At 41.7% G+C, this 24,343-nt stretch overlaps 1 protein-coding gene across 1 annotated transcript in view; it reads left to right on the forward strand.

Annotated features, from left to right (window-relative positions):
• Nucleotides 1–24,343, forward strand: part of LOC113407023 (contactin-associated protein-like 2) — a 1,116,670-nt gene that overhangs the window by 1,022,488 nt on the left and 69,839 nt on the right. The window contains exon 21 of the mRNA XM_029912069.1: nucleotides 11,678–11,771. Coding sequence (XP_029767929.1) covers nucleotides 11,678–11,771 — 94 coding nt within the window. The remainder of the gene's footprint in view (nucleotides 1–11,677; nucleotides 11,772–24,343) is intronic.

Raw genomic sequence — 24,343 nt, forward strand, 5'->3', positions numbered from 1 at the left:
CACGCGTCACCGAACAAACAGGAAGGGAACATTCAAAATTCCCAAGGAATTTAAGGGGTGGGGCTCATGGTTGGTCACCTGAGGCCAGGGCAGTAGAGTTTAAACTTCAGAGCAGAGAGGTGAGAACAGCATTGTGGGACACTTTCCGGAGGCCAATCGCAGCGCTGGAATCGACGAGGGTGTCTACGCTGGCATCGTGACACTGTACCTCCGGCACAGAAAGCTCTACGCCTCTCATCGGGGTGTTTTTTTTACAGCGCTGCAACTGCGCAGTTTATGCACACTAAATGGCTTGGCAGTGTGTACCCCTCGGGAGTTACAGCACAGAAAGCTGCTTTATTGTGCACAAACTTGCCAGTGTAGACAAGGCCTCAGTGTCCTAAGGCAGGTCACAATGTTTGGGTTCTCTTTGGCACAATACTGCTGCACCAAGTGGACTTGTATTTCCTTTTATAAACCATTTTCCAGCCTGACTAGCAGATTGTTTACCTCTTTTTAAATGAGGCAGCTGGCTTGCCAGATGCAGTTTCTCAAGCTCTCACAGCGCTATAAAATGTCACTCTCATCAGTGCACCAACTCCAGTGCATGGGGTTTGTTTTTCTTGTGTTAACAGCAAGTTCATATTCAGAAGACCTGTCTCTCTGACTTACTGTAATAACCCTGTAGGGTACATTCAGTGTCCGAAATATTTAAATAATCTTCACTCTGACAATAAATCACTACTACTTATGTTCTGTGGAGTTGTTTTATCACAGCTCTCAGGGGCATCACTTATGAATAAATAAAATAAAAGGTTCACTATTGAGCCCGTTGGTACTCCAGCTGATGCTATAAACATAAGTCTGTTGAATACTTGGATAGTAACTTATGTCTTTGTGCCGGTCAATCAGAACTTGATTAAAGTCTTTGACATAAATACATATAGGCTTAAAAACAAATGTTTAGTGTGAATGATTTTAATTGTTGGAATTATGGCCCTCATCGCTAATATAGGCATATTTAAACAAAGTAACAGGGACTCTGTCAAACAAGTTGTATATTACAATTTTCTCATTCAGTGACTGTGGATAAATCAACAGTTATTGCCTCATTAAACTACTGTGTCCTGTTTGTAATACCACCATTTTCTCAGGAATTGTGTCCAGTGTTAACTGTTGGTCTAGGCTTCAAGAAAACTGTATTTAAAAAAAATTCATATAGGCAAACATTTGAACTTTTTTTCTTCTGCTTTTTGGATGATGTGGACAAAGTTTAAACTTGCTTATAAAAATTCTTGTGTCTCACCTCTATTAAATGTCAACTACCAGTAGCCATGGCACATTTCCAAGGCTGCATAAGTTCACCTGTGGACAAGAAGAAGCTAAGTAAGACAAATTTGGAATATGTTATCCTAGTAAGTCAAGAGCTGGGCTGTAGGGCAAATTTTATTTGTTCTGACTTCATTAAAGGTTATAATACTTCAGTAGGGTATTTTCCAGATCATAAACAACAGAACAGTCTCGATCTATGTAATCTGGCACGGACTCACCCCTGCGGCGCCTCCTGCTGGTCGTCTCGGGAATTAGCTCACCAGTCATCGGCGCGCCCTCTGCAGGCCAGGTGTCCCGCCTGTCGTTGGCCCCTGTGTCCCTCCCGGACCTCGGTGCCCCTTTCTCTGGGGTGCTGCCCCTCTGGCAGTAACCCCTCAGCCTCAGGGTTTCCCCACCCAGGGGAACCCCCACCCCCTATCCCCAGTTGCCTCAGTGTAAGGCTACTGCCAGTCACCAACTAGCCCCACTCCCTGGGGCAGACTGCAGTGTATGCCACTCATCACTGGCAAGGGGGATTTGGCCTGCTGCCTTCTTCCACCCTCAGTACCTCTATGGGCCTAGAACCCAGCCCTACAGCCTGGGGAGTCACCAGCCTGGAACTCCCCTGCTCCTCTGGCTTTTCCCCAGCCCTGCCTCACTCCCAGGTACCTCTCAACCAGCAGCCAGGCCTGTCTCCCTCCACAGCTAGAGGTAGGGTGACCAGATGTCCCGATTTTATAGGGACAGTCCCGATATTTGGGGCTTTTTCTTATATAGGCTCCTATAACCCCCCCCACCCCCCTGTCCCAATTTTTCACACTTGCTATCTAGTCACCCTAGCTAGAGGAGAGACTGCTCAGCTTCTGGCTGCCCTGGCCTTCTTATAAGGCCGAGTTGCTCTGTTTGGGGCGTGGCCCCAGCTGCAGCCACTTCCACCAATCAGCTGGGGTTTTGCTCCTTTCCCCAGCCCCAGCCCTGCAGGGCTTTTCCAACCCCTTCAGGGCTGGAGCGGGTGTTCACCCCACTACAATCTAATATCAAGTTTTTGGTGATGAAATGGTGTTTAGAGTTATTCACACATCAATAAAGCCTCTTTAAAAAAAAAAAATCCACGAAAAAATCTCCCTATGCTTAGAGCCTGATCCAAAGTCCATTGAAGTCAATGAGAGTTTTTCTGTTGATTTCATTGGACTTTGGATTATGCCCTTATAGAGACGTGAGTGAAAAGAATTTCTGCCTTAGGGCTAGATTCATACTTTCTCCCTCTGGCTTCCCATGCAGTGCCCCAAAATCAAGATTCCAAATGAGGATGAAATCTGGACAATACACTGTTCTGTTATAGCTTCCTATTATATTTGTTTTTCCTGTTGTGCTATATAAGAGCTATTAAGTTTGTTACACAGGAAATAAAAATGGGATGTATTTTAATATTAAATAGAATAATACCCAAAGGAACACAGCAAAATGTAATGTTAATGATCAGTTTCCTTATTGGGGTATATTTGTAGATTCTCAGCAGGTCTCCAAACCTCCATGCCTTCTTTTAAAGCCATTTCCATGAATGTATTATGTACCCCAGGGCTATGTACCACCCAGCCCAACAAATTTCTACAGGAACACATTCACCATCCTATATAAACTTCATGAAATATATGAACGTTGTTCGAAAGTAATATCAGTGTCTGGCATTAAATCTAACATACTCCCATCTACAGTTTGCAAACTGAGACTGTTTTCTAAATGTTCTTATATTAAAATATTTTTCTTCTCTTGGGCCTATATTTTGAAGCTTAAATTTTCCAGATGCATTAAATAACCATTTGCAAGTGGTCCATACTCTTGTATTTCTGAAACCATGGAGTCTGGTATCTGAAACCCACCTCACAATGAACTGTTCTTTTACACCCATCCACATACATTCAAATCTCACTCAGAACAAGCCATTCTTCTTTCAGGCCAACAGTCAAAACATGCCATATGTTTGGAACACTGGAAACCCTGGTTCCGGTCTCACCAAAGGTTTATCTTTTTCTATAAAGCTATTATTTTACCTCTGGAAGCCTGAGGGCTATACCTCTGGTCTTGCAAAGGGTTATGCGTAAGAGTCTTCCATGGGATTCCACTTCCTCAGATGGAAGTATCAAAGCCTATGCCAGGGACATCAGCACTCATGCTCAGGCTACAAAATTCAAGGATGACTGGCAATTCTCTCTTCTTAGGCTGGAGGGGACTTGAAGCATGATGGAGAGAATGTACTCAGGGAAATAGTGTGAAACGTTCTTGGAACACACCCTGGTAAAGACAGGACTGTCTTATAAGTAGTGATTGATGATTCAATTCAAATGAAGTGAACACAAGCCTGAGCCTTCACCAAATGCTTGAACTGAACCCAATGTATTTTTTTTTCTTTTTGCGATTTAAAGAAGTTTAGTAAACTGGGTGTGGCTCTGCATTTCCCAATTTAATCAAAAACAGGAAGTAGAAAGACCAAAATCCCATGAGAAAAACAATGAAGCATTAGTTTATGACTGAGCTGAAATCAGAAGGACTGGAAAATTTGCAAAAAAGTCCATATCCCTCTTAACTAAATGGGAGAGTCAAATATTAATATCCTGAAATTCAGGGGCCATAGGGACCTTCTCTCCTCATTGGCACATGTGTGACTCCCATTGAACTCAATAGAAAAAAAATAAATCTATAGAAATCTTTCCTATACCTCCCAGGACAGAATTTAGCCCTAAGGTTGTATTGCTTTTATAAAACCTGAAGCTGTAACCATTTGCACTCCTTAGACTTGCTGCTGCTAAGCTGAACTATGCATTATCGCAGACAAATCTTTTTCTTCCCACCCCTCCACCCCCCGCCACTTGTCAGTCAACTAGCAAAGTCTCAAAGCTTTACACATATTAGAGCAGCGGTTGTCAACTTTTTTTCATTTGTGGACCCCTACAATTTTCAAATAGAGGTGCGGACCCCTTTGGGAATCTTAGACATAGTCTGCGGAACCCCAGGGGTCTGCGGACCACATGTTAAAAACCACTGTTCTGTGGTAACAACCAACTTTCACAGACCCCTTACACACAGCCTGGTTCTCAAAAGCTTTCATTCTCCAGATCACCAAGAAGGACTCTACAGACCATAATCTGTAAACCTTTCATCAACTCATTGCCTTATTTTGGTATTTTTTCCACCCTGACAGGATAAATGTCCCTTATGGCGTCCCATATTCTGCCAGTTGATCAATCTCTCTTATCTGATCCCAAAGCAAGATTAATTTTCAGGTTTTTTTGAAGGAATTAAAACCCCTAAGAGAAAAAGATGAAATAAGAAAGATTTTTGAAGTATGAGTCCTATTTCCTAAACCTAATACAAGTGGAATCTCAACCCATTTCTCTTCATGTTGAACAAATGGCAATGAACTATATGTATAACAAAATGCTGAAATGAAGCCTTCCAGAGAGCGGAGGTTGGTTGCTAACCTTCTTTGTATATCATGAGACACAGCCAGTGGTTCTCTGGGAGGGGAATATTTTATTGTAATATTGGTATTTATTATAAACTCTAGATGTCAACATTATATACAGTCAATGATGCTTCATTTTGAAGGTTTTCATCTCCAGCAAACATTGATCATTTTTGTCTTAAGGGCTATCTGTCTCAGTCTACCCAAATGTGTACGAAGAAGCGACTACTGTTACCAAGGGAAGTCTACACTTTCCGTGACATGTAGAATACAGACACTACCCTTTCAACTAGCACTGGTATAAATAGCACTGTAGATGCTGAGGCACAGCTTAGGTGAGTAGAGGTCATGCCTAAACACCTAAACCTCCAGAGTATGTACCTTACACAGCTCTCTACACAGCTCCCATGTCAACACGGCTATTTTTTAGCAGTATAGTGTCCTGCTGCCTCCTCATTGCAGTGAAACGTTCCCCACTGCCAGAGGCTTTCATTGCAGTGGGGAAAAAGCTCCGGCAGCTCCCTCCACTGGAGCCTTTTCTTGCCACAGTCAAAGGCTCCAGCAGTGGGGAGCTGCCGAGCCTTTCACTGTCTTTCACTGTGGCACGTACCCTACACACCACTGCAAATGTAGATAAGGTCTAAGAGTTAGGCCAAGATTTTCAAATGATGTTGGATGACTCAGTGTTTGAAACACCTCAGAGGAGTTGCACTTCTAGAATGTGCTGAGCGCTCACCCTCTAGAAATCAGGCTCCATTAAAAGGGCTCAAGCTGTATGAAAAAAATGAGCCACCCAAAATCAATGGTCACTTTTGAAAAACTTGGCATTCATTTATATATGTTTTCAAAATTCTTCCTTAAGATCATGTCACAAAACACTGGCTCTCACCTGATACACTGTATGCAGAAAGATAATTTATATAATATATTTCATATAATAAAAGCATATGTGTTTCTCTGTCTGTGAGCTCATTATATTGGCATAATGCTATTGTGACTAAATGCCCAGCAAAAGTGACAAAATATTCTCAGAAATAAGGTTAAAAGCCTAAAAATCAATGTATAAAATAAACATAACTAGAAATAGATACATATTTTACATTATATGACAGTACATATTGGACAAATTAATGTCCCATTAACGTTGTCTTTGAGCACAAGGGGTCACACTCTTTAATTTTAATAACCTGGCATTAAATAATCTATTATTGCTTCTGTTAACATTTGACATAAAGTTCATCAATTAAACATAGGGAAAAAGAGCCCACAATGATCGGAAATTACCATAATGTTATTTCAGTTGATGGTGGTCAAGGTAAAGAATTAATTTAAGACAAAACAGGGACCTGCTTTCACATTAGTGCTCCTGTTACATTTTGAGACCAACTTTTAGAAACATACCTAATTATTAAGCCTTCATCTGAGCTTGCATATTTTCCACATATTGGGCCAGAACCTCAGCTGCTGTAAATCAGTGTAGCTCCATTGACTTCAGTGGTGCTACAGCAGTTTACATGAGCTAAGGATCTAGTCAGTTTTTTTAAGGGGATGGGGGAAACCTTGTGTGTTTAATTTTTAACTGCGATGCATCTTATGCTGATTGCATTTCCAATTTAAATCAATGTGAAAAGCTTTTATTATAAGTGAATGCAGTTAATCCCTTTGGAAGAAGACTATAATAGCCTAAGCAGTAGTTCTTAAATCAGCGTATAGCCCTGGAGAAGAAAATTTGGAGTCTTACTTAAAACAAATAAATAATTACATCTATATAGCAAATTTCATCTGAATATCTAATGCAAATGTTAATTAAGCTTCACTACATTCCTGTTTGTTCCATATCCATTTTGCATACGGGCAAACTGAGCCACACAGAGTTCAAGGATTTACTCAGAGTCACAGAGCAAGTTTCTAGGTTCAGTTGCATACAGTCACGTATCCAGTACTTGAGCCTGCTCTCATTGAATCCAGTGGCAAAACCCCATTACCTTCAGAAGTGCAAGATCAGGCCTTAAATTGGTGGTAGAGCCATTATTGAACAGTCGTCTACTCACTAGACCATAATGAGAAAATGTGGCTGTGAAATTCTAATGCTGGGCCAAATCTTGATGTGCTCACTCAGTTTTTCCTCAGGCCTCACTCAGGCAAAGTTTTCATAGCAGTCAATGGGAATTCTACTGGAATAAGAACTGATTAAAAACCGAGTAAGGACTTCTGGGTTTGGACTGTTTGTTGTGAAATGCGCCAACACCACTCTGAATACTCACAGGTATTTGGTAGGAAGCAGTCATGTATCTGGATATATTCAAGATAATTTTGTGATTAAAGCACTGTGTTGGAGTCAGGATACCTGGGTTCTACTTTTGGCTCTGCCGTGAAAGATAGCAATAACACATTGTCCAAGAAAAGATGACATTATTACAGTTAACATCAGAAGAAGATATAGAGAGCCTCTTCTCCTCTATCCTGAATAAGTAGGAGGGAAGGACCTCTACATAGGGCTCAGGAGAGCATTAGGTAGTGACCCTGGCCTCTGCCAGCCCCAAGGGGATATGTTCTATCTAAAAGATTAGTTTACACTGCATTCTACTTCATGTGCGAGCCAGGTGTGCTCATTGCTTTTTTGCGAAAGACCAGTAAAGTGCACCAGCAGCAAGCATGAGTTACATTATCAAAGTGAGTAGTTATCTAAAAGAAATGGAATTTTATTGAACTTCTCCCTAAACAACAGCAATGTCAGATAAAGTCAGCCTTGTTGGCTTGATGTGACTTGAGAACTGAAGCTGAACGTTTTCTACCAGTTTGGTTTGTACTGTGTGCACAATCTTGCTGTGTATTTATATTCAGCTCAAATGAAATTAATTATTTTTAAAAGAAAAGAAGCTGTAATGAAAACTCAGAAAGATAATCAAGAAACTATAATTTAACACATATTCATGATGCCAGCCTATGTATATGCAAAAAATTTATTTTGTATTCATTAAATAATGCAATATCCTTTTCAAATACCATGTAATAGTAATAATGCCTTTTCTGTTATGAGTCTTGATCTACATTAGACTGAGATAATTGCAGTATTTCTTATGATGATTGCAAGCAGTTTAGTTCTAGCAGCTGATACCTGAACAGCCACTGGATGGCAGTAGAGCATGTGTTTTAGAAAGAATCCAGTCCTTCCAAGCGCCTGTGTTCCTTCAGTCACTGATCTATAAATGTCCTGGATTAGATTCTTCTAAAATTGTGTTTTCTTTTATAAGATTGTTTGAATAGAACACAGACAAATAATAAAAATAAGAGAAAAGAAATCTCACCACTGACCTCCCTTTGATTCCTTAAGCACCATATATACTATTTCCCCACTAGCTAAACAATATTCCCCTTAATTCATAGTGTCAAAACTGGGGAAGGGCACAACTCACAGATTTTGGGTCTGGATGCAGACCAGAACTTCCCCAAGGGGTTCAAGAGCAGGTATAGTGGGCTGATTTCATGTATAATCAGAAATCTTTTCCTTCTTCCTGCACCCAGGGAAGAATCATAAAATCTCATTTCTCTGGATTTAAAGTGAAGGTTCATTCTAACCATATATTTCAGTCATTTCCCCATATTCCGTTTTGGGGGGGGGGAAGCAAAGGGGGGATTTAAATAAGTTGAGTTGAGCTTTGGTCAGGGCCGGCTCCAGCACTTCTGCCGCCCCAAGCAAAAAAAAAAAAAAAAACGCCCTCGGCCCCACCCCCGCCGGCGGCGATTGGTGCGGGGGGGGGGGGGAAAGCCGCGATCGGTTGCGGCAGTTCAGCGGCAGCTCCTTCACTCCTAGAGGGATTGAGGGACCTGCCGCCCCCAAATTGCTGCACATGCCGCCCCTCTCCCTTGGCCGCCCCAAGCACCTGCTTGTTAAGCTGGTGCCTGGAGCTGGCCCTGGCTTTGGTGAGGAGATCCATGAAGATATCTGAAACTTGCACTTTTGGACTTCTTCACCTACTTTTTCAGTTTTTACTTAAATTTGAACATTTCCATGCAGATACCAACAGCAAAATTTCACCAGCTCAAAGTACATGACATGGGCTCAATTGTAGGTTTGCTACTAACTCCATGCATTGAGCAGACTGCGAAACAGATTATGTTTCAGAGACTCACAATCTGCCTCTTGGTTTCCCCCATCCCTGGCACAGCATATCTCCCCCAACCACTGGCACAGCTGTACTGTCCTGCACACTGGATGGAAGAGGCAGAGCCAAGGTTTGGGTTTCTCCTAATCCCCACCTCCCTGCATGAGAGAGAGAGTAGAATCTCCCTCCGACACTGTTCCCCATGATACAGGTAGCTGGTGCAGGGATGTGAGGGGAATTCCTCACTCCCCTGTATTCTGTTCTAGGCAACATAGCCACGCCACGTATAATTGAGGTTGTCTGACACGTCCCATTACAAAACCTTGTAACTTTGCCAAACTTAAACTGTTCTGGGAGAAATTTCCCATGCCAGGTGTCAGCCTCGGGTAATTTTTGTGGTAGTTTCAGCTAAAAGGGCTAGAGAGAAGTATGTTATTTTGCCTGTGTTGAAAATATTCTCACAGCCATTTCATTGAGAAGCTATAATGACCCCATGCTTCATCATGTTTTGCTTTGGTAGGGTTTTGGGTGGGAAGGATGTTGTTTTGTTTTAAATGTACACTCTACAATGTGTTTATATTAAAGAAGACCAGGTCAAAGAAGTATGCCTGGCACTTGGAGCGGAAGGTAGTGAGGTTTGTGATGGTCCATAGTTCCTGTGGGAGTTCAGTCCACAGTTTGGGACTGGCCCCCAAGAGAGTTCCTTGGTGCCTGAGGAGCAGAGTTGGTGAACACAGCCTTCATCCCAGAGCATGAGGCAGCCTTTTAGGTATGCTGGGCCCAGCTTATTGAGCACCTTGAAGATAAGGACCAAGATGTTGAACTGGACTCGATATTCTATGGGAAGGCAGCATATATAGCATAGGACCAGTCTGATGTGCTAGCAGTAGTCCATGTTGCTGAGGAGATGCACTGCAGCATGCATATGCAGAACAGGCCGTACTCTGACCCTATATAACAAAATAGAGATTTGCCTTGGATTCATCAAGGGGTTGATTCTTCTACACATGGAATTTACACTAAAGTCAAAAGAAGTTTCACCATGCAACAGGCTGGCAGGATTGGTGCCTAACATTTTTTGATAAAGATACTCACACTGAATCATAATTTAATTTCACTTTTCTTTCCAGGTACATTATCCAGCCATAATTAGCTCTATGGAGCAAGGATCATGTTTTTGTTATATGTTTGTACAGTTACTAGCACAACAGGGTCCATGACTGGTGCTCTTAGGTGCTCCCACAGTACAAATAAATATAATAGGTGTCCTAGTGATCTCAGATGTATAGATCCAACAGCTAGAATTCTGTGCTACAGTAAAAAGAAATATTTAAACAGTGCTCTTCCTTGATGGATGATGGAGATGGCAGAGTTCAAAGGAAATGTTAGCCAATTTCAAAATAAAGTTCAGTGCTTCTGGGCCTGATTATCTTCCCACTGATAGTGGTTTTACTTCAGTGGAATTGTCCCTGATTTACAGAAGCACAAGTCAGAGGAAAACCAGGAAAATTAGTTCTATTCTGGTTTCACATACAGATGAGCGTGATTCTCCTTCCACACGAGAATGACTCAGAAACAATTCTCTTGAAGTCAGTGGTGTTAAACTAATGTAAAACCAGTTGTGAGAGACTGAAAAATCAGACCTTGGGTAATTATTTCAACAAGCTGTTCCTGGCATACCTCTGTCAAATCTTTGTTAGTTCAGTAACCAGGTGACTATGATGATGACAACACTGAGTGCAGCACTATTTTGGATTTCTAACTCAGATTTAAGCCATTACCATTTGTCTCCTGAAAGAAGAGGGGTGTATTTTTCTCACCTGCTGCACATGTAACTCACATTAATGTTAGTGGAAATTATGCACGTGATGCTAGATGCCAGATTCCCTTTTACCATGGAAACTGATATCAAGTACATAATTTAGTATGTGCTTGTTGGCACCTGCTGTGGTTTATGTCGCAATCCAGTTTTATTTTTAACTCTTTGTCTTCACCTGCTTATAACTCTGGAAAAAAACCACCTTCTCTTAAACTGAAATTTTACATGCCCCATCTCAGCTGAAAGGTGAACTTTTTCTTCTTGCAAGTCAGGAAATCTGTTCAGCCATTTTTGATTTATGTGAGACTATAAACAAATTGTAATTTGCCTAAGGTAAGAAAATACTGCTATAATCTTTTCCATAAGATAACTCAAAAATGACTGAACGTTAAGACTTTAACCTAGTGTGTACATCAATGACTAAGCTTTAAAGAATTGGTGAATAGTAAAGTTATGTGCAATTGAAAAGCATTTCTGAACGTGCTCACAGAGGTTTTTCTACAGGTCTTAGGACATCACCAATGCACTTTTTTCTTTCCCAGTTTAATAAGCACAAGAGCTTCTGCTCTTAGGCTATTGCTTGGACAGTTTGCATAAGGAAGCTAGAGAAGTTAGTTACCAGAAATTGTAGTTCTTTGAGAGTATTGCCTGTGTATAGTCACACTTGTGGAAATAACTGTGCTTGCATGAGCTCAGAATCTTCTAGAAAGCAGTGTCTCCTGGGGCCATTCACACACCTCCCATTTTAATTCTTTGTGCAGGAGTGTCCTGAACTACCCTTCATTTACTTCTGACCACTGAAGGTGCAATGAATTTCTTGTAAAACAGTGGCTTGACCTTGGCTTTCAAGGGTACTGTCACTGTTATCACAGATAAAACAAGAGCATCCAGAAACAGAGATCTAAATGGCGCTATAATCTCCACAAGGAAGACCTGATTCACGAACAGTGTAACAGGGTACGGTTCTAAAAGTCTCCTCTTGTTTTTTACTTTCCCCAGCTTGATCATTATCCTCCAGCAAGTTACAGCCTGCCAACAGCTTCTGACACTCAGTTCAACTCCCCAAAGGCGCTCTTCCTGGGAAAAGTTATAGGTGAGATTACATTTTAATAATTTATTTTTATTAGACATTTTCAGAGAGAGAAAAAAAAATATATATATATATATTAGCACATGAGATGGTGATGTTCATAGTGTCTGCAGTAAGGCACCCATTGGACATCTCATTTTTTACTAGGTTCTTAACCTTTACTGCAGCCTACACCCCTTTGGTTCTCAAAATATGTTCTCGCACCACTTATCAAAAATCGTTGAAGTAGGTCAGTTCTTTAAACCTAGATATATTTTTGTTTGGATATTACAGTAATCATTAAAAAATCTATAATGTTAATAAATACATAGGTTTGATTAAACAAAGTAGTTGTACTTGTGTGCCTGTGCTTAATTTGTGTTTTCGATGATTTACCTTCTAAAAAAATCTGGCATGTCTCGCACCCCCAGGGGGTGCGTGCACCCCAGGTTAAGAACCACTGTAACTGGTAACTAGAGAGACAGTGATGTTTTGGTTAAGTGGGATATACATCAGGCAGGGATACTACGTTGTTATTGCAAAGGACAAGGGGACACATAGATAAACCAGGGATAAAGTAGGCTATGGCTAATATATACAGAATGTAGATCATATATAAAGTTCCAGGGAACGTCATTTGAGACAGTACAATTGCACAGTTTCTGTCACCATTCAGATTTGCTGGGGGAGCAGGAGCAATAGGTCTGGTGCTGCTTTGCAGTGAAGTATGGGAAATATTTAAGAAATTTGGAGCAGTATCTTTTATTGTGAACTCATTGCCCACACTTTTATGGCTCATTTTCAGAGGTAGTAGGTACCCACAAATGTCACAGAACTCAATGGGAGTTTCAGGTGCTCAGCACCTTTTGAAATTCAAGCGATTACTTTCTGTAAACCTTTACTTAGCCACAATAGTTTGGATTACAGTGGAGAGTCTGACTCAAAACTTCATGAACTTATGTTTTCTTTCTGCAACACCATAATTTACATGGTAACTTGTGAGCCACATGGAATGTAACTGCCCCACAAACAGAACCTGTATGTAAGCTTCCTGTGTGTACCATACCTGAAATGATTGTATCACTACCATATTTCCAGCCTGTTCTTCTGTCAAGGTGATATAAGGAAGGCCCTATAAAAGTTAGATCTTACATTGTCTGGGGACCAAATGAGATGTGAGGGGGAAAGGACTTTTGAAGAGGAAAGGAAATCAACTACAGAAGTTTGTAATGACATATTTTTTCCATCTGCTTCATTTTTAGTCTAGTTTACCTTATTTTGTGATTTTCTGTGAAGCTGGATGTCAGTGTAAGGTTCTCTTTGGTTTAAATCAAGCGAATCTAGGCTAACATTGGAGCTGAATCCAAAACTCAGGTTTTATTAATTCTTCTGCTTTTAGGCTCAGTAAAACAGAATAAAAATGTATAGTCAGAATAACTGTAAGTTGTGAAATGGGACACGAACAATGATTTTGGTGCTCAGCCACATGAATGCAATATGTTACAGTAGAATATCTAGTCTCATCTTGCTGACAATATGAAACTTGAGTGACTTTACTGCTCTCTGAATATTTCCATCTTATAGAGCTGAATTACAGCACACAGGACATTCTGAAATTTAGAGCTCCTAGTGCCCATTCTACTGGACAAATCCTAGGTCCATTTAATCATCAGTAGAATAGGCCCAGGATGCAGGAGATGAGGTGTAGTCACTCAGCAGCTGTAATCTTGGAGTGGCTCAGGGCTTGCCTACACTGGCAAGTAAAGCAGCTTTTTGCGCTCAAACTGCAGCCGTGTACACACTGCCAAGCCACTTTGTGCGCAGAAACTCCTCAGTTGCAACGCTGCAAAAAAACCACCTCGACGAGAGTCGTAAGGCTATTTGCACAGAGGCTCCAGCGCTCTATTGCCAGTGTAGACTCTTGATTGTTTTCTGCGCTCTAATTGGCCTCCGGAGCTGTCCCATAATGCTTCAAGTGCCTGCTCTGCTCATTGTTTTGAACTCAGCTGCCCTGGAGACATGTGCTCCTCCCCTTTCAAAGCACCGTTTCTGACAGCCGTTGCATGCTGTGCCGATCTGCTCCGGGACACAAAGCAAACCATTAATGTGGAATGCTCGTGCTGTTGAACCCAGGAGTGTGTGTGTGTGAGAGAGAGAAAGAGAGAGAGATTGCTGTGCAGCGAGCCCAGGGAGGGAGGTGGGGGCTGCTGTCAGGGTTTCCCCCTTCCCCCTGCCTCAGGGCTGGTTGCTTCCTGCCACTGTCTGAACTTACAAAACAGCAGGATGACATACTCTCTCTGTCCCCCAAAACACACTATCTCTCTTCCCAGCTCCATACACACACACACTCCCTGTCACACACTCTTCCCCCCCCCCTCCCCCCAGACACACACACACACTTCAGTTGAAAAGCAGCTGGCAATGTAGTAGGATGCCCATGGAACAATGGGATTGGGAAACCTGCATCGTGTGATGCTGTGCCTGCCCCATGAGGCATTGCAAACCCTTCCCAAAGCACCCTGCGGCCAGTTGCACAATGGGATAGCTACCATAATGCACTGCTGTCTTTGCCATTGCAAGAGCTGCTAATGTGGATACAAGGACACAAGGAGCACAGTGTGGACACGCAACAGCGGTTTAATTCCAGCATTTTAATAAAAGTGGTATCACTTGTGGCACAGAAACTTGCCAGTGTAGACATACCCTTAGATAGGGTGGCTGGGAGCTCATCTCCTCTCCCCAAACATGCCCTGTGGAGGTTCTGCTAACAACAACAAACTAACAAAAACCAGTGCCTGATAAAATATATATATATTGGTGAAAGATAAGGTTTGGATCACCCGAGGGGAATTCCTGGCCTCCGCACTCCACCCTGATTGCTTCATGTGAGTGGTTTGTTGCCACAACAGCTCCATTGTGTCTCTGACACAATCGCCAGACATGTCAGCTGTCCAGGCTGCTCAGATTTAGAAAATCATCAGACTGTGGTGGTGCTGCCTCCACAATGCATTCTTCTAAAGCCTGACTCTAGTCCTCAGAAGTTGGATGGATGAGGAAGCCTTATGTGGCCCCAGGAGTGTACATCCTCATTACATATGGGAAGAGCTTGGGGAGAAAGTGAAAGAAGATATGACAGAGAAAATATACGTACTGGAGTATCATAGAGAAACCATTATAGGGAAAAAGAAGATAAGGCAGCAGAGGGAGAGAAAAGTTAGGACACTAAACATTACAAGAAGAGATGTACCATACTCTATGGGGGAGGGGGTGAAGAGGGAAAATTGAATTGAAGCCAGGAAGAGAAAGAAAGGAAGAAACATTATGTGTAGGTTACATTTTTAAGAGTATTAAATGGAAAGTTGATTGGCGGTACCCAATAAACAGGACATACTCTTATATCTTTAAATTGCAGGGTCTGGGGAGGCGGGCAGGATTAGATAGCATTATAACACTTTTCACCCTACTTAGTGGTGTTAGTCCTGGGCTGATGAATGGTGGGTAGATTTTCCAAGCCCTGCAACTAGCTTGGAGACCAGCCAGCTCTATGCCACAGATGCCACCGGGTCAGTATTATTTCCTTTGTCATGTTTTAGTGCTGTCCTCCTTAGGTTTTTTCTTAGCGTTCCTCAAAAACAAACTGCAAGAATTGAACAGGTTATGAAGCTTTTTGCATCTAGGTCACTTGCCTGAATCCAGCTTCTGTTGGCAGGGACTGAAAATCATCACCACCACCTCACAACTGTTTGATCTATATGAAAAGAGATATTGACTTAGCCTGGTTTCTAGGTACCTACGTCACAAAAATCACCTCCACATTTGACTCCTTGCAAGTAATAATAGAGGCTTCAAGGTCTGGATGGACATACGTTACTACCCTCTAACTCCTGCATGTGTTCCATCCAAGTCAGAGTTGAGGCACATTACCGGGACAGTGTGAGGAAGCCTACATTCCACCTGTCCATGATGTTCCTGCTATGTAGCTACATAGAAGAGATCAGTCTGCAGTAATGTCATTACATTTGATATTTTTCAAAATAACTCAACTTGACCCTATCTTTTTTTGCTCTTCTTAACAGAGTACATCAAGTCTAGTTTGCCTAATTTGGTTTATGTGTCAAGGAAAGTGCATAATATCTGTGAGTGGTTCTAATTTGGATTCCTTCTTCTTTTCAAATTTGACAGGCTAAAAACATGGAATTAAATTCAGTTCCAAAATGATGAGTTGGCTCTCTGTAAGATGTACAGACTAGTAAACATAATACAGATAACATCCACCATATAGATGTATGTGGTGAAGTCGCAGATTTCCCTTCTCAGGTGCATTCAGGGCATAATGAAGTCAGCACAAACACTGGTTAAATCAGTAGAGTGAGAGAAAATGTTAAAGGATAGGAATAGGCAGGGTGCCTTGGAAAGGTATTGGGGTCAGCTGGAATATATATGGTCTATGTTTTCATATGCTATTATGAAAATCAAAAACAGTTTCCATGTTTTTTGAAATGTTATGTATCATCCGTCATTATAAATTATATTGTGTATGTTGCTTTGCATCCTTTGATTGATGTTATTGCTTTGCCTTTTTAGTGTTTTAAGTTTATTTTTTAGCCATTAGGAATGTGATTCTTACGCTTTCTTTGCTTATTCTGTTTAGATTGACTGTCTCTTCAAAGTGGGACATTTTATTAAATAAAAGAATATCAGTGCCAGAGAAACAAAAAGAATTTATTGTGCATAACAAAGCAAAACAAAAATCTCTGGAGAGACCCTGACTCACTGGTATAATTGTTGCACCACTGCCAGTTGCCATTGATCAGATTGAATGACAACTGCCAGGGGGAATGCTGAGTGAGGGGAGTGGAGGTCAAGGTTAACATTGTTACGTGTGTTCATCACAGTCTGAAGGGCACACTACTGGCAGAATCTAGTGCGTTTAAAGATCCTAATTGCTACATTATCCTGGCTAGAAGCAGTTCCAGTGAATCTGGAGGGAGTCTCACCTAGCAGAGGTGTGTATACAAAGGTGATTATCTATACATCATCATATGTACAGTTTGTAATGTCCTATATTCCATCTAGGAAAAGGGGTATATTTGAGAGGCGGAGTGTTTGATTTTTGTTTTTGTTTTGTTTTTAATCGATGATGCTCAGTCTTAATTATCTCTGTTCTGTTAGATTTGATGCTTTCTTGTCTTGAAAGGTGAACATGAGGCTATATTTACAAAGCCAGCTTGTGCTTTTGTGGAGAATTTTGGAACCATCCTGCTGAGAAACAGTTCAACCTGTCTTTTTTTTTTTACTACCTTTATTTGCAGATGTAGCAGGGTGGTTACCCGCTCCTGCCCTGAGGGGTTTAAAGACAGCCCTGAGGGAGGGCTGTTGGAAGGGAAAAAGCTGCTAGGCTGATTGAGGAATTAGCCGCAGCTGGGCCATGCCCCAATCAGGCCTCACCTGGCCCTATATAAGAGGCTGGGAGCCAGGAGCTCAACAGTCTCTCTCTAGCTGTGGAGGGAGATGGGCCTGGCTGCAGCGAGCAGAGACAGGGTACCTGAGTGGAGCAGGGCTGGGGAAAGGCTGAGGAGCTGGGGAGCTCCAGCCTGGAAAGCCCCAGGCTGCGGCCTAGCAGAAGGCCAAGGGGTACTGGGGGTTGCAGAGGGCAGCCCAGGGGTAGGCCAGGGCAGCAGGTCCAAACCCAACCTTGCTGGTGATGAGTAGGCTGATACTGCAGTCTGCCCCAGGGCGTGGGGCTAGATGATGACTAGCAGTAGCCTACGACTGAGGCAAGGTGGGGATAGTGGATGGCGGTTCCCTGGGGAGGGGAGACCCTGAGAGAAAGGGGTTACTGTCAGGGGACAGCACCCTAGATAACGGGCACTGGGTCCTAGAGGGACATGGGGGCCAAGAGGCAGTGGGACACCGGCCTGCAGAGAGTGTTTCGGAGCTGGGATGAGCTAATTCCCATGGACGACCAGCAGGAGATGCCGCAGGGGTGAGTCCGCACTGCTACAGTAGAGAAACAACATATCCTGCCAGCTTTTCTTCCTGTGACCATGTCACAGTTCAGGGCAACTGAACCTGTGCTTCCCTGTAGTGGTTCAGCAGGAACACCCACACTCAGGCTTCTGGCTTCTAAGACTTTGCCTTTCTTGGATGGAGACCTGCATCTCTCTCCCTCCTGACTGGGGTATTTCTAGGCTGAATGGTTCTCTACTTTCACTGTGTTATTCCTAGCAAAAGACAGTCTGCCTAAGCTTCCTGCTTCACTTCCCTCCTCAGAAACGGTGCACAGTGTAATTGCTACACTTATAAGTTAGCACACAGCACTTCCTTTACAACATATTGTATTTGTAAGATAAAAGCATTACAGAGAAAATATTAAAAACAATAGAAGAACCGACACGCATGCTAATAAGCTTACCAGAGATCACCCCAACTCCGACATGAGCTCTGGCAGGTGATTAGGGCTTCAGAACCTACACAGGGGTCTATTCTATGATGACAAGTTCATAACAGCCTCAGATTCGAACTAGCACTCGGTCTCATGGGGCCTCAGTAGTCAACGCCTTCCAACTTTTCCTGAAGTATTGGAGCCCTCCATGGACCAGAGGTCCTGTCAGTTTGCTGGATTAGGAGGAAGGCCCTGAGCTTGTTTAAAACCAAGCTGTTTATCCAAAAATCCTTCCTTTGTCCATTGGCCCTGGATAATCCAGATTGAATCTTTGAACAGTCCTCCTGTGACAGGTGATCAGGAGCCAAAAGGTCTCCCCTCAGGACAAAATTTCCTCCCCTTCTTCCCCCCCCTCCCACTTCTGAGGTTTTCCACTTCACACATATTGTCTCAAAACATCAATCATGTCAGCTATATTGTTCAACATAATCTTTTGCAGTTCACATTATCTCCCAGAGATTACATTAATCCTTCTTCCTCCTAAAGAAGTTCCATACAATCCCATAACAGCACACACACATTCGCATTTTCAATACAATGAACCCCAAAGATGGTATATATAATTCAATGGTTTAACTTAATTCCATAAGACATGCCCAGGATATTGAAGGATACTGTCATATCTGTCACAGATCATTTATATCCAGTCAGAGACTAGTACTTGGACAGCACCTACCACAACATGAACCCAGTCTCAATTGAAGGTGCTATCACAATACAAATGATTAATAAAATAGTCAGCAAATGCCTCCTTTTTCTCATAATTGTCCTTAATATTGTGTGCTGTCAAATCAGGAGAATTACATTAGAAACATAGAAACAAGCAAAAATTATTGAATTGCAAATGTAATTGGAGAGCATATTTTTCTCTTTAAATTGAAGATTTCTCTGTGTTCCAGAAATAATTACTGAGTTTCTGAAATAATAAATCCTAGAAAATGTAGGCAAGTACTTTTGCTAAAAGCAAATGTGCAGAGATTTGAAATACAATAATAGAAGATAGTGTTTATTCTTTGCAGAAGCCTGAAAATAAGGGGTTTGAACTTGTAGTCCTTACTCAGGCGAAACTGGTTAAGTTGAACTGGGCATTTTTTATTATCCCAAGCAGGATTATGACTTCAAGTGGCCCACAAAGGAGAAGGAGCCAACAAATAGTTGGAAACAGGATCCTATTTTTGTGTAAATGTACCTAGTAATAAAAAAATGGCAAAGGAAAATTAGAGGATATTTATAACCAGAATAGTCCTTAATCAGACAGTTTTTTTAAAATGTTCCAGTAGACATCAGCACAGCTTTCATCTCTTATTTAATAACAGTGAGACTTTGAAGATTAACACAATGAGATAAAAGCAATGAGGTTCCTGTCAAGATTCTTGACTCTATGAAAGATAAAACGAACAAAAAATAGGACAATGAAAGGTTGTTCTCTGAGTAGATATGGACCTGATCCACAGAATTGCAGGGGTGTTTGGATTCCAGGTGCAAGTTTCTGCCCATTAGTGAGATAGAACCGAGCAGTGAGGTTCAGTTCCAGATCTCAAAGTCCTCAAAGTGTGACGGGTTTTGGATGTGGTGTTCTGGTCCATGCCCATCTCTAGTTATGAGGCCTATATGACCTTCAGTAGTTTGAATCTTGAGAAAACTAAAAGCATGGCTTGTACCATGTTATTTTAAGAAACTAATATCTTTCCCTTTCACCGGTAGCGAGAGAGAACTAGCTACAGAAAATTACCCCTGTTTTTGTAAAATAGTCATTCTAGTAACAAAAAAATAATAAACTAAAAAAGTCATAGTTTGAGGGTTCTCTCAATAGGGATAGCACCAGGCACAAAAAAATGTAGACCAGGTTGAGTAGGATGCCAGGAGGTACAGGAATTTGTTCCTGGACAGCTTTTCTTTATTAATGAAATACAAAATGCTTTTTAACTGGTTTCTTGTCAAAAGTGAAAGGAAGAAGTTAAAAAGCAATCCACATAGAAACATTAAACGCAATCTAAGAAATCAAAAAATAGAGACACAAGCCCTAGCCTGTTGACCAACAGCTTCTCAACTCAGAGCTATCCCTGACTGAGCTCTCTACGGTAGAGTCCCAAGAGACTCCTTTTATTGCCACATCTCCATCAAACCCTAGTCACCTTCAGGTGTGTCCGTACACAAGGTAGCAAAAAGCTATAATGAGCTATTATGGCAAAAGCTGGCAAAACCCAGGGTGAATCATATCCTGTGTTTGTAAACTGATTTGAGGAAGATAAGCCACAAATATGATTATTATGCACCATTCGTATCTTAAACTGAATTGCATAGTCCTTCCATCATCCAGAATAGGATAGGATCATTGTATCAGGCTATTTACTGCATATTCCAGTAGCGGGCTCCAAAGAGGCAGAAACACGACTTCTGCATGGGCTGCTTAATCTAGGACAGCGGTTCTCAACCAGGTTTGTGCGTACCCTTAGAGGTATGCAGAGGTCTTCCAGGGCCCGGGGGTACATCAACTCATCTAAATATTTGCCTAGTTTCACAACAGGCTACATGAAAAGCACTAGCGAAGTCAGTACAAACTAAAATTTTAGTTTATTTTATAATTATATGGTAAAAATGAGAAAATAAGCAATTTTTCAGTAACTGAAGTGTGCTGTGATACTTTTGTATTTTTAAGTCAGATTTTGTAAGTAGTAGTTTTTAAGTGAGATGAAACTTGGGGGTACGCAAGACAAATCAGCCTCCTGAAAGGGGTCCAGTAGCCTGGAAAGGTTGAGAACCACTCATCTAGGAACATGTGCAGCAGTGCTCTTAACTAACAAGTCCATTTGCAGCTAAGGTTAGTGCCCCATCTACAGCTACCACTGCCCACCAGCTTCTCACTCTTCAGATCTTTCTTCATATTTCTCCCAGTTTCCTGTATTCATAGAATCATAGACTATCAGGGTTGGACGGGACCTCAGGAGGTCATCTAGTCCAACACCCTGCTCAAAGCAGCACCAATCCCCAACAGTTTGGACCTCTTTTTAAAGCAAACTATTTACTCACTTTGAATGGAAATCCTTAAATTATATGTGGTGGCTGCTCTTCATTTGTGTGGTACACTGTGTGTGTGTGTGTGTTTTTTTTAAATGGAGATATCCTATCTCCTAGAACTAGAAGGGACCTTGAAAGGTCATTGAGTCCAGCCCCCTGCCTTCACTAGCAGGACTAAGTACTGATTTTGCCCCAGATCCCTAAGTGGCCCCCTCAAGGATTGAACTCACAACCCTAGGTTTAGCAAGCCAATGCTCAAACCACTGAGCTATCCCTCTCCCCCCATGGTAAATGTTCTATCTGGACCTCTCACTAAGGATTTGAGCCATTCCCTGTCTTTAATCTTACCGTGTGCTAGGACCTGATCCTGCATTGGACTGAGCATCCTCAACCTTCATTGACTTCAGTAGGATCTCAGGATACTCAACATCACTTTGGAGGATTAGGTCTTAGGTATTTTTGACTTTTGCCTGAAACTGACAGTAATCCCCACCGACCTTTTCTTCCTCCCATAGTTTTCCATCCTACCCTCATTGCCAAGAATATTCCCATAGCTTCTAAATTACAGATTTCTATCCTTTTTACTCTAGAGTCTGGGAATTGTTTTGTATGAGTAAACTAGGCAATCTTGTAGAATGAGCAATCTCATTATTTTATTGCTTGTTGTACAGTATCTGAGATGTCTGAAAGATGCTATATACTATGTGTGAAAAAATAACTGACGAGAATGTAGAGACATTTAAACATCTCCAGTTTCTGTCATTTTTTAATAAAATTACACAAGTCTCATCTGACATTCAGAAAGATATGATAACACCAGTTAAGTGTAGCTGCACAAAAGGCAAAGTTACATTCCACTAATTTTCCTACCTACTGTATTTTTACGAAGTTATAATGTCTTATACAACTTGAGGTTTTTTTCTTAGCATGAAAGAAAAGGAACTCTTTCACCTGTAACCATGTCACGTCTAGTACCAATTTATTACTTATGCTGCTGCTTCAAAGGGGCAAAGAGTGGGAATGAACATGACAAGTTCACAAAGGGCACCAATAAACCCCAGTACCAGCCCTGTAAAACCACAATAGCACAGAAAGCTTATTCAGAGAATTGAGTGCACCTTCAAGGTTCATAAGTCATAACATCAAATATTATATAGGCCTGGAAAAGAAAGACACAGTTATACAAAGATGTATGGAGGAAAGAAGGGGCATGTTTTAATTTTCCACCAAATATACTAGGATGACACATATGAAAATCCAAAGTGACTGGCTTAATATAAGTAAGGGTCAGAACTGAGTGATAGGAAATTGAGTCTCTCCATCTTTAGCTCACTGTATTGTGCCTGGGCATTGCATCTTCAGAGTGTGCATTATTTTATATAAAATGGGCAAATTCTAGCTTACTGTGCAGTTGCAGCCTAACCACATGCTGAAAAGTAGCATAAATGTGCACTCATATTTTAACTAGAAACAGTCTCATACACAACCAGTCTGGGCAGATTTCTCTGCTCTGTGTGTCACTTTACTTAGAGGTCATTTCTTGTAGGGATGGGCAAGCTAGTTTTGCCTAATTTCATAAAATCATACAAATGTATGCCTGGAAGGCACCTCAAGCGTTCCTGAATTCCAGCACCCACTGCTGAGGCAGGACCAAGTAAATCTAGACCATACCTGAAAGGTGTTTGTCCAATCTGTTCTTTAAAACCTCCAATGCCAGGGATTCCACAACCTCCTTCAGAAGCCTACTCCAGAGCTTAACTACCCTTATAGTTACAAAGTTTGTCCTAACTCCCTCTTGCTGCACATTAAGCCCATTATTTCTTCTCCATCTTCAGTGGACATGAAGAACAATAGATCAGGCCTCTTTATAGCAGCCCTTAACATATTTGAAGATTGTTATAATGTCCCTTCACAGTCTTCATTCCTAAAGACTAAACATGCCCATTTTTTAAAAAATGCTCATAGGTCGGGTTTTTCTAAACCTGTCCTAATTTTTGTTGCTATTCTGTGGACTCTCTCTAGTTTGTCCACACCTTTCTAAAAATGTGGCGCCCAGACTTGGACACAGCACTCCTGCTGAAGCCTCACTAATGCCAAGTAGAGCAGGACTGTTATCTCCCGTATCTTACACACAACACTCCTGTTACTACACCCTAGAATGATATTGGCCTTTTTTGCAGCTGCATCATATTGTTGATTCCCATTCAATTTTTGATCCACTATAACCTTTTGATCCTTTTCAGCAGAACTACTACCTAGCCAGTTATTCCCCATTTTGTAGCTGTGCATTTGATTTTTTCTTCCTAAGTATGGTACTTTGTACTTGTCTTTATTGAATTTCATCTTGTTGATTTCAGGCCAATTCTCCAATTTGTCAAGGTCATTTTGAATTCTGATCCTATCCTCCAAAATGCTTGCAACCCCTTCCAGCTTGATGTCATCCACAAATTTTATAAGCATACTCTCCATTCCATTACCTAAGTCATTAATAAAAATATTGAATAGTACCAGACCTATGACTGACCCCTGTAGTGACCCTCTACATACAGTCTCCCAGTTAGACAGTGAACCATTGATAACTATTCTTTGAGAAAGGTCTTTTAACTGGTTATGCCTCATTTTATAGACCCATGGTTAGAGCACTTGCCTCTATGTGTGTTCTCACCACCTGCCTTTAGCCAAGTGGTTAGGGCATTTGCCAGGGATTTAGTAAACCCAGATTTGATTCCCTGCTCTGGGGAAGGGACTGAACTCAGATCACACACACACATGCACAACCACGTGAGCATCCTAACCAATAGGATATAGGCTATTCTGAGGAGAGTTGCTTTCAGTGTTGGCATGAGAACAAATGGGTATAAATGGGCCATGAACAAATTCAGGCTGGAAATTAGATGGTTTCTAACCATAAGAGTAGTGAAGTTCTGGAACAACCTCCCAGGAGGAAGTTTAATTAGTTTAAAGAGAGATCTGGATATAATTGTATGTGGGGTTGTATGACAGGTTTGATTGCGATGATAGCAGGCAGGGGTTGGCAGCCCGGGAGGTCCCTTCTGGTTTATGTTTTAGGTTCCTAAAGCCCATTGTAGCAGCCTCGGGCATTGGTGCACCTCAGTCCATCCTATTTTCTGTC

This window comes from Terrapene carolina, unplaced genomic scaffold, assembly GCF_002925995.2.
Source record: "Terrapene carolina triunguis isolate 2854851 unplaced genomic scaffold, T_m_triunguis-2.0 Scaffold180, whole genome shotgun sequence".
Lineage (NCBI taxonomy): Eukaryota > Metazoa > Chordata > Testudines > Emydidae > Terrapene > Terrapene triunguis.